Here is a 10,864-nt window from a genome sequence, read left to right as displayed (position 1 = left end):
GATGAATACAACTATGAAGATGATAGTGAAGTGGTAGATAACGGTGCTTTAGATCGTAGGCCCAGATTCGATCAAAATGAATTACTTAATATTAACAACAATATGAAAAACTTCAACAATCCTGCTGGACTTGGTCGTTCTGCAAGAGCTCGCCCTAATAACTATCGCCGCCGTCAGATGATGCAACGTCGTCGTCGTCAAGCAGCTTTAAGACGCAGACAACGCACAATGCAAAGAAACCGCAGGCGTCAAATGATGCGCAGGCGTATGCGTTTACAAAGGATACGTCGCCAACAACAACGCAGACGCAGACGTCTCGCAGCAAATCGTCGCAGAATAGCTTTGCGCAATAGAAGACGATTAAGACGAGTTAGAAAACGACTGAATAAGGCTAACAAACGTCGTGCACAATTAAGGCGCCGCTACAGAAGTCGCCTTCGCAGTAGAAGAAATCGCCGTAGCAGGAGACGCAGCAACAGACGCCATTACTAAATACGACACATGACAAACGATGAATAAATTATTTGAAAACTTAAAAATTAATTGTTTTGTTTTTTTATTTATTTCTTAATTATCTGTCGATTTTTGCTAGCTCAAAATTAGAGTACAGTGATGAAATTCAGCATAAACAAGTTTTGTATATGCCAGAATCTCTCTGTTTTCTTCTGTGAGGATCGGTTCATTATTGACTCGCTATATATTAGATCCCCTGTAGACAATTACTTTAACGCTTATTACTGACTTAGAAATATGAATACAGCGATGAAATTCGACATAAACAAGTTTTGTATGAGTCAAAATCTATCTAAAACTTTTCTGAGGATGGATCTACATTTGACCCAATCTATAAATAAATTTCCCTTCAGAAAATGACTTACCTTACAATAAGCATTAGTTCTATATTAGGCTGTGCCAAATCTTATATACTTTTTAAATCACTTACTTCGGGCTCAACATGCTATTATTTAAAAAAGTACCTCTTAAAATATAAAAATGTGGACCGATCCTCATAAAATTTTGCATAGTGATTTTAGATTATAAGAAACTTACTTATGTCGAATTTCATCATTCATATTCGTATTTTTAATCAATAAATTTATGACTCTTAGAATTTAATGAGAACCCAAAATATATATACTTTTGTGGACCTATGACCAATATTTCGATATGTTACAAACGTAATGACAAAATCAATAAAAAATTAAACAATTTTATTAATAAAGACCACTCATTACCAAATAATGTGTGAAATAACTACATTACCTACAATACAAATTATCAAAATTTTAAAATCTTTTACAACTTAAGTGGTAAAAGATTTGTTTCAATTATAACAAATCTTTTTATTTTGTATTTTTTGCAAAATATTAATATAATTATTTGTTTAATATTATAATTAAATATGGTTAAAAAGAAACATTAAAATTTTATTCGAATATTCGATTACTCGACAAAAGATATTCGATTTATTCTTTATTAAAAATTGGAATTTTTTTATTCGTTCGAAGAAAATCTAAATTTTTACTCGATTAATTAAATAATTTTTATTCGAATGACAACCCTAATTGTTATGTGTATACCCTACATCACTTTAGTGGGGAGGGTATATTGGGTTTCTGCTTAAAGTATACCAATCGGCTCAGAATCATTTTCTGAGTCGATTTAGCCATATCCGTCCGTCTGTCCGTTCATGAAAACCTTGTAATCAAACTACAGGCCGCAATTTTGAAGATAAAATTTGGTACATGATCTTCTATTGTCCCAGGGACGAACTCTATTGAAAATGGTTAAGATCGGTCCATTATTTCACATACAACTGTAAACATTTTAATCAAACTACAGGTCGCAATTTTAGAGATAATTCAATGAAATTGCCACATGATCTTCTATTATAACGTAGACGAAGCCTATTGAAAATGATTAACATCGGTCCATTATTTCACCTTGCCCCAAACAACTGAACCCCCTAATAGAGCTTGTAAACCTTGTAATTAAAATACAGGTCGCAATTTTAGGGATAATTCAATGAAATTTGGCACATGATATTTTATGGTACTGTAGACGAAGCCTATTGAAAATTGTTAACATCGGTCCATTATTTCTCCTAGGCCCCATAGAAATGAACTCGCCAAATAGGGATTTTAAGTTCATAATTATGTTTAATATACTAGTATCTCGACAAAAAGCTGCAAAACCAAGTTCTATACTAGTCTTGATGACCCTGATGAACTTTATAATTATAGAGCCTCATTTGACCCTAGCCCCTCTAAAAAGCCCCCATCAAAATTTTACTTAAATATCCATAGTTTTATTGAACAATAAATGGCTTAAGTATATCTGAGGCAAGGTAATTCAACTTAAGTGCTTTATTATGAAAACTAAATCACATTTTATTCGTATACAGGTGTAGGGTATTATATGGTCGTCCACGCCCGACTATAAGTTCTTACTTGTTTTTGTTTTGGTTTTTTTGCAATTTCTGTCTGAGCATAAATTAATAGTGTCAGAGGTTACCTCGATATTCCCAAAAGCATGTCTAACAAAATTATTGAAAATTCGGATCTCGCCGATATCTGGGGTCCTATAAAACTAAAAATATACAGATGGACTTGGCTTAATCGATCAATTTAATATTTTTTTTAATTAATCTAAGTATTTACATATGTTTTACACGAATTATAAACTGTTCGCTTAACGCTTAAATTTACATGTTTACCTCCATCCGTGTAAACAATGTATGCTATTGATGTCAAGAAAACTTATTCTACATGTCTATTGACGAAAGATATAATGTATGATTTAATGACTTCAATGAAATTATAATGACGATGATGACTTTAAAGAAATTTCTATTTCTTTATTACTTTTTCTTCAATGAAAATAGCTTAGAGCGCTTTAAATGTGGCTTTAAGTTCTTGGGCATTTAAATGAAATAATAAGTAAACAAAAAAATAAAACAAAAATAGTTGTACTTTCGCATTTACCGTTTGCTAAACGAGTAAGTACTTGAGCATAAATTTTTGCATTAAGCGTAACATAAAAGTAAATAGTTGATGAATATGAAATGATATTCAATTTTGATTTTGTTCAAATGTCTGAGCCCCAATTTTGAAATCGTATAAAAAGAATTGATTGTCGATCGATAATTATCAAACATTGATTTGCAATCACAGCAATCACAAGAGATTTATTGAAAAGTTCTTTTATTGATCTAAAAGTAGTTTCAATTATGAAATTCTTCACTCTGACATTTGTCCTGTTGGCAGCATTTGCTTTAGTGGCTTTGGCCGAACCCGAGCCCGAACCAGTTAAAGGTGAGTTTAAGAAAATTTTCGAAATTTTCATATTTAGAAACTATTAATTGGTGTTTATTTAGCTTCTAGATACCGTGCTGCTCAAATTATCGATGATGACGTTAAAGACGCTGATGATCATGATCAATTGGAAAGTGATGAAGTTGTTGTTAATGATGCCTCTAAGAAAGGTGATGCCTCCAGTGGTCGTTTGTTTATGAAAAAGTTCGTATTGTTCAAAAACATGTTCGGCCAGAACCAAAAGCAACCCATTATACCTATTATTATTACTGGAGCTAATTCCGATGCTGGCACTGGTTTGTCACCAACGACCACAACTATTACATCAGATGGTACAATACCCACTGCTACTGGAACTGTTACAACTGAAACATTAGACCCCACTGGTACTGGTGGTGCTGGTGCTGGAGCAGGACCTGGAGCGGGAATCGATGGTGGAGCAGCTAACCGTATTCAACTTTATGGTCGCGGCTCATCTAGCGAAAACGACAAGGAAGCCGAAGAAGAAGATGCCATTGTTGATGAACAAACATTAGCTGCTGCTTTGGCTGCTGGAGCTGAGGAATATGTTGTTACCGATCAAGAAATTAAGGGTACTTCCGATGCTAAGGCCAACAATGCCCCAGCACGCATTAACTTAAGACGTCGTGGTGCTAAACGTGGTCAAGTTGTTAGTGTACGTGTGCCAGCCAGATATCGTGGCTACTTCAAGAATGGTCAACGTGTTATTTTGAACAACAACAAGAGAACTCGTCCCGTTAAACGCCGCGTCATTAAGAGACGCACCAATCGCAGACGCCCCAATAAGAATAGGAACAAACGTCGTCGCATTGTGGTTGCCTAAAATTCCAAACGTTAAAAGAAAAAAACTTTTAAATGAAGACAAATTTTGTGAAATTTTTAAACATTTTTAAAAAAAATATCTAAAATTATTTATTAAAATAAAACTGCAACAAAAATGTCTAAATTTAAAAAAAATTTAATTTTTATTCGTGTTGTTTTTCGTGAAAAAAAGTTTAAAACAAATTTATCGAAAATGAGTTGTATAACGAGATAAATAAAAAAATAGTATTCACGACTTCAAAAATTTCCTACTCTGCCTCTGGGATGGCCTTTATTTATTCCTGCAAAAAGAAGGAAAATTCAAAGGTATCACTTCCAATCATCCTACACACTTACAAAGGACAACATCTGATATACTCATTCTAGGTATACAGGCTTGCAAGACCCATACAACGACTGATTCATTCAGTATTATACTTTTAACACCAATTCATTTCCACTTCTCTGTGGGGTATCTGTTGTCATCGGCTACAGCACCGAACTTATTCCAAACAAACAAGACTTTACAGTGCATCAGCCTTTTGAACGCAAATCGCTCTTCCGGCGAATTTGGGTTTACCCACAGCAACTACATGGATCCAGTGAAGTGAACTGAAGATATTTAAGTCAAATTTTGGATGGAGTTAGGTATAGAACTTGGTTTTGCAGCTTTTTTTAGACAAACGAGTATATTAAACATAATTATGGACTTAAAAGCCCTATTCGGCGGGTTCAGTTGTATGGGGGCTAGGTGAAATAATGGACCGATGTTTAATAGATTCGTCCCTGGGACAATAGAAGATCATGTAACAAATTTCATTGAATTATTTTCAAAATTGCGATCTGTAGATTTGATTACGAGGTTTAGACGGACGGACATAGCTAAATCAACTCAGAAAATGATTCTGAGCCGATTGGTATACTTTAAGGTGGGTATAAGACCAATATTAGTGTGCGTTACAAACATCAGCACAAACCCAATATAATTATAATTATATAATTATCTTAATAATTGTTTTATTTAATAGTTATGGATAACCAAGGAGTAATATGTACCTTAGTAGAAGAAATTAAAATAAAACAGAAATACCTACACAATTCGCAGATTATTATTTATTTTTTCATGTACTTTTAAAACAATGTCAATATAAGTTTCAACTTTAATTAACCCTCTGGACACGACGTGGATTCTTTCATTTTTGGAAAGCTTATATTTTCTCAGATCTATTTATGAAACCTATTTAAACTATTTGACAAGGTATAAATTGAAAAATCTAAATTTTCTGATTTTTTTGGTGTCTGTCTATATTCCAAAGAACTCTGTCTAAAAAAAATTAACTATTTAACACTTAATTTTATTAACTCTAATAAATGCCATTATTAACATAAATTAAAAGACAAAATGAAAACATAATCATAAACAAATATTAACACACCATTATCTGCATTACCACCAATAACGTCATCATCACTATCAAAGCAACATTCATTATAGTCCTTCAAACAAATTTCACTCACTTTAGGCCACCTGTTACTTCGATGGCAGCACCATTAACATAGGAAGATTTATCAGATGCTAAAAATGCTATTACTTCGGCAATTTCATGCGGTTCACCCATGCGACCCAGTGGACAACGTACAACAATTTGTTCCTTAATCTTGTCCGGCACCACCTCAACCATTGGTGTATTAATGTAACCGGGTAATATGGCATTGACCCGTATGCCAAATTTACCAAATTCCTTTGAAGCCACCTCGGTAAATGATATAACACCTGCTTTGGTGGCGGCATAATTTGCCTGACCAATATTGTTCATTTTAGCTACGATACTTGAAATATTAACGATACTGCCACCCTTAATATTGTGCTCTATCATGGCCTTGGCAAATTGTTGGGTTACCAGAAAGGTGCCCTTTAAATTTACACTATAGACATCATCATAATCGTGTACTGGCATTTTAAGTAAATAGCCATCTCGAGTAATACCAGCCGAATTAACTACCACTGAAGGTACTGTTTGAAATTGTGTGGTGGTTTGTTTAACGGCTTGACAAACGCTGTCAAACGATGACACATCTATTTCCAAGGGGTAAACATCTATAATTACAAGTTAAGTTATTCACATTATGTGGCATATTTCTAGGCTGTTCATATAAAATATGTGTTAAAGAACTCACCACTACCCAATTGTTTAGCCGTCTCTTCGGCTGCTGGTAAATTACGATCAGCTGCTATAACTTTGGCCCCATAATCTTTCAGTACCCGGCATGTGCTGCGTCCAATGCCAGAGCCAGCACCTTGTTTTTTGTGTTTTTTTTTATTTAATTTAATGTTTAACTTTAATCGATTATTATTTATTTTACTTACCGGTAACAATTGCTAATTTTCCTAATAACTGTTTAGCCATGTTTTAGATTTAAGAAAAATACAATTATTGATAAAGAAATAATAACACTTGCTGCAATAAAGAAGATTAGTAAACAACTGATCGGCATAAAAATAAAAATCATTAAAGAGTAAAATATATTTGGAAAAAAAATGAAGAGAGAGCTTTTGATAAAGAACAGAGTTGCCTAGTAGTGTCAGAATGAGATTTGTCCCCTGTTTAGGGATTTAGAATTTTGTATGCGAAATATTATAAAATGTGGAATTTATGAACAAAAAGAAGATTATTTTGTAAAACTCTTCCCCTCACTTCACTTCATTTTGCACATAAATTGTTCTTCTATATATTCAAAAATTGGTATGAAAATGTTTTCAACGCAAGGTGAAGTGTTTTACAGAAAATGTAATAGAAACAAGTAAGACATATATAAAGCTCTACATCTGTATACGAATAAAATGTGATTTAAGGGCCAAATAGTATGTTTGTCAAGCCGCTTGTGTAGTCTATTTGGGCCTTTAGTTTTAATAAAGCATTTAAGTTAAATTGTACCTTACCTTACCTCAGATATACTTAAGCCATTTATTGTTTAATAAATGTGTTGATATTTAAGTAAAATTTTGATGGGGGCTTTTTATAAGGGCTAGGGTCAAATGAGGCCTTATAATTATGAAGTTCATAAGGGTCATCAAGACTAGTATAGAACTTGATTTTTCAGGTTTTTGTCAAGATGCGAGTATATTTAACATAAAAATAAATTTAAAAGCCCTATTTAGCGGGTCCAGTTTGGGGCCTAGGTAAAAAAGAGGGCACCGATGTTAACTATTTTCAATAGGCTTCGTCTACAGTATTATAAAAAATCATGTGTCAAATTTTATTGAATTATCTCCAAAATTGCGACCTGTAGTTTGACGCATTAGAAATTCGTTTATCTTTGAAACTATTACAGTTATAAACTTGTCATTCACCTTCGATATCAATTAAATACAATAACTTGTTTATATGAAAAACAATAAGTTCTAGAATCTTCAAATTCAAATTAGATCTTTAATATCCGTGTGAACATGCTAAGCGAAAAATAGGAGGATTTTTAATGAAGGTAAGTGGTTTCTTGGAACTTCCTACATGAATTAAATAAAAAAAATTCTTAGAAAGATATAGTATTACAATAAGCGTATATATGAATTGAATACAAAAAATAGATCTAAAATCCTTTAATTTTTCACGAAAAACTTTTACATCCATGTGAAAAATTTTCACATCCAAGTAAATATTTATATAATAAATTGATGGACTTTCACTAAGGAACTTTTCACAACCCATATTAATTAAATGCAAAAATTCATATTATTATGACATATGAATTTTTTTAAGTAACTTGAAATTTTAGTAGCACTGTGCAGTAGTAGAACAATTATGTTTATTTTATTTTAATACTAAAAGTATACTACACTTTGCAATTAGACTTATTACAATGTTGCCAGACAAAATAATGTCCAATTCATACTATGATCAATCTATGATCCATCCTAACTTATTAGTTAGGGTTCTATAAAACGACTTTCGAATAATCGAACAATCGACTCTTTGTCGAAAAAAGTCGGAGCCGACTTGTTTCAAAAAAGTTTATAGCTCGACTATCGTCTATGAAAAAGGTCGAAAAGTCTACTTTGTAAATAAAAGTCGATAAGTTAAAGAAAGTCGAAAAGTTAAAAAGCTGTAAACAGTCGAAAAAAGTCAAAAACTCGAAAAAAGTTGAAAAAAAGTAAAAAATAGTTGAAAATTTAAAAAAAAAAGTGGAAAAGAAGTCAAAAACTTTATAATAGTCGGAAAAACTCGAAAAAAGTAAAAAATAGTCGAAAAAGTCGATAAAACGCGAAAGATCAAAAAGTCGGAAAAAGCCGAAAAAAATCGGAAAAAGTCGGAAAAAGCCAAATAGTCGACTATTTATAAAATACTAAAAGTCGAATTTAAACTAAATGAAAAAAAATTAAAAATCGACTTTGCATAATATGCAAAAAGACGAAAAGTTGACTTTAAACTAAATGCAAAAAGTCGACTTTTCGTTTTAACTATAGAACCCTAACTATTATTAAAACAAGTACGAACGGTTGATCGGACAAGGCCGATCATACATACATATTAAAAAAGGGCATTCGTGGTTCGAGCCCTGCTGGATACCGTTCTAAAAATTACAAAATGCAACATGTTAATCAGAGCATCGAGTAATCGGCTGGAGTGAGAAACATAGAAAACGGCTTCAAATCCCAGTTGAGATTTTTTTTCTTTTTGATGAACACATCGTATTTTCCGCTTACGACTCCCCTACGATCTCTGCAAAAACTTTCTGTATCTTGTAAGTTGGTAAAATGCTAAAATTTACTTACGCAATAGCATTTTATTACATTATATGTATCAACAAGGTAATGCAATTGAAGGCAAGTACTTGGTAATCCAAAAACTACTCCCCTTTAAACATTATTGGAGTACATGATCCGTTTAGTATTTCCATGTAATGCAGATATGGATCATGTTAATTTCTATTGAAAAATATATGGTCCATAGCCTGCCGTATATGGGATCATGTTGCGGATCACGTTATCCCATTTTTTAAACAAGGGTGTAGTTTTTTAGTTTACTCCGATGTAATGCATAAATGTAGTTCTCACCTAGGACATCACAATATTATAATGAGTATGTAAATATCCATTTGGATTAAGTTTGAACCTGTTAACATTATACGAGTACATGATCCGTTCAGTAGTCCTATGTAATGGGGACATGGATCATGTTATTATTTTTGAAAACAACATGGTCCATAGTCTGCATTTCATAGGACCATGTTGCGGATTATGTACTCCCATAGTTTCAGCAATGGATTCGATCATCATTATGTTAAATGAAATATCTTTTTCAATATATTTGGATTAGTTTGGTACCAGTTCTAGTTCTGTACGCGTGTACGGAGTAGGGTCAATTTTTGTAGGGTATGTCTATTACATTCCTAAACTAATGACTGGCTTTAAAACTCTCTTACCTTTAAGAAATTTTGAAATATTAAATTTTTTTTCCTCAAAACGAGAGGTGGTTTTGAGAAACTTTTATTTATAACCTCAAAAATAAAACACATTTTTATTTTTATTTTTTTTCATTTAAATATTTTTATTTAATAATAAAAAAATCATTTACTTATCAACAAAATTGCCAGCATTTATTTCTTTAAATCAAGCAAATATATATTTGGATTCGACATTTTCTTATATTTAATATATATAATTTTTATTTTAAATACATTTTTTTTTATAAATTTACAACTATGTTTTTAATGGGCTTTTTATACAATAAATTCATGCAAAATATTATAAAAATATACAATTTAAATTACTATAACTTTTTTTATTAATTTCATAATTCGTTTAAAGTTTTTTTTTAATTAAAGAAATTAAAGAAAATTACAAAATATTAAGTTATATACAAATAAGTATTTTAAAATGCAGTTAATTATTAAAGGACACAAAAAAATATGAGATGAGTTATAAGGTTGTAATAAAAAGGGTTTATAAACAATTAAAACAAATCAAATTTTTTTTTTGGGGGTAAATTAAAAAAATAATTTCAATTTTAAGTAGTTTTTTCGTTTTATTTTTGGTAAATATTTTATCAATTTAGGTTTTAATACTATTAAATAGCAAGCTTTTTTTATAAATTTCTTTAAATATTTTCACTGATTTATTTTCATTGTACACAGAAGCACAAATATGACTTTAATAATTAAGTTTTTTTTTTTAATCGATTTTTGCTTGTAAGACACTACATTCAAGGTAATTTGCATAATATGCTTTATATAGATTAGATGTTAAAGCATATAAATTTAAATTTAAGATTCAAACACTTTTTTGTTACATATACATAAGTAATTTACAATATTTTAGAGATTTGTTCATATACTAAAGTGTATTTATTATTATTTTATTCATTTGGGACTTGTTCGATTCGATTTGCTAAAAAACTAAATTTTATTTAATTTATTAAATTGCTAACTTAAAGTATTTGTCTTAAAACTATCAGGTACTTTGGCTTTTATACTAGAACTAACAGAAAAAAATGTTATTATATTTAGACTATAAAATACATACATATATTTTCTTAAAAAATTACTTATTTAAATTTTTATTTTTTATCGTTTGATTAATTAAATCTAGTTACCAAATCTAAAAATAATGATTCTAAATATATACGTTTTTATTTTTACTTAACACTTAAAGTAAAATCTTTTTAGTTGTTGTTGTTTTTTTCTCTAATTTAACACAAAATTAATACATACATACATACATACATACATAC

The 10,864-nt window shown here is 30.8% G+C and overlaps 2 protein-coding genes across 2 annotated transcripts; one reads left to right on the top strand and one right to left on the bottom strand.

Moving 5' to 3' along the window:
• The first annotated feature begins 3,148 nt into the window (after positions 1–3,148).
• LOC111677540 lies at positions 3,149–4,283 on the top strand. The gene is made up of 2 exons (XM_023438680.2): positions 3,149–3,314; positions 3,377–4,283. Exons 1-2 carry the CDS (start codon positions 3,230–3,232, stop codon positions 4,156–4,158), a joined length of 867 nt encoding a protein of 288 aa, XP_023294448.2. The 5' UTR covers positions 3,149–3,229; the 3' UTR covers positions 4,159–4,283.
• A 1,187-nt stretch (positions 4,284–5,470) lies between these two features.
• LOC111677533 (estradiol 17-beta-dehydrogenase 8) lies at positions 5,471–6,624 on the bottom strand. The gene is made up of 3 exons (XM_023438672.2): positions 6,505–6,624; positions 6,315–6,434; positions 5,471–6,234 (listed from the first exon to the last, which is right to left on the bottom strand). Exons 1-3 carry the CDS (start codon positions 6,542–6,544, stop codon positions 5,651–5,653), a joined length of 744 nt encoding a protein of 247 aa, XP_023294440.2. The 5' UTR covers positions 6,545–6,624; the 3' UTR covers positions 5,471–5,650.
• Between the last annotated feature and the right edge of the window lie 4,240 nt (positions 6,625–10,864).

This window comes from Lucilia cuprina, chromosome 3 (genome assembly GCF_022045245.1).
Source record: "Lucilia cuprina isolate Lc7/37 chromosome 3, ASM2204524v1, whole genome shotgun sequence".
Taxonomy (NCBI): domain Eukaryota; kingdom Metazoa; phylum Arthropoda; class Insecta; order Diptera; family Calliphoridae; genus Lucilia; species Lucilia cuprina.
The sequence above is the reverse complement of the archived record's forward strand: the minus strand, read 5'-3'. Positions and strand labels throughout refer to the sequence as shown.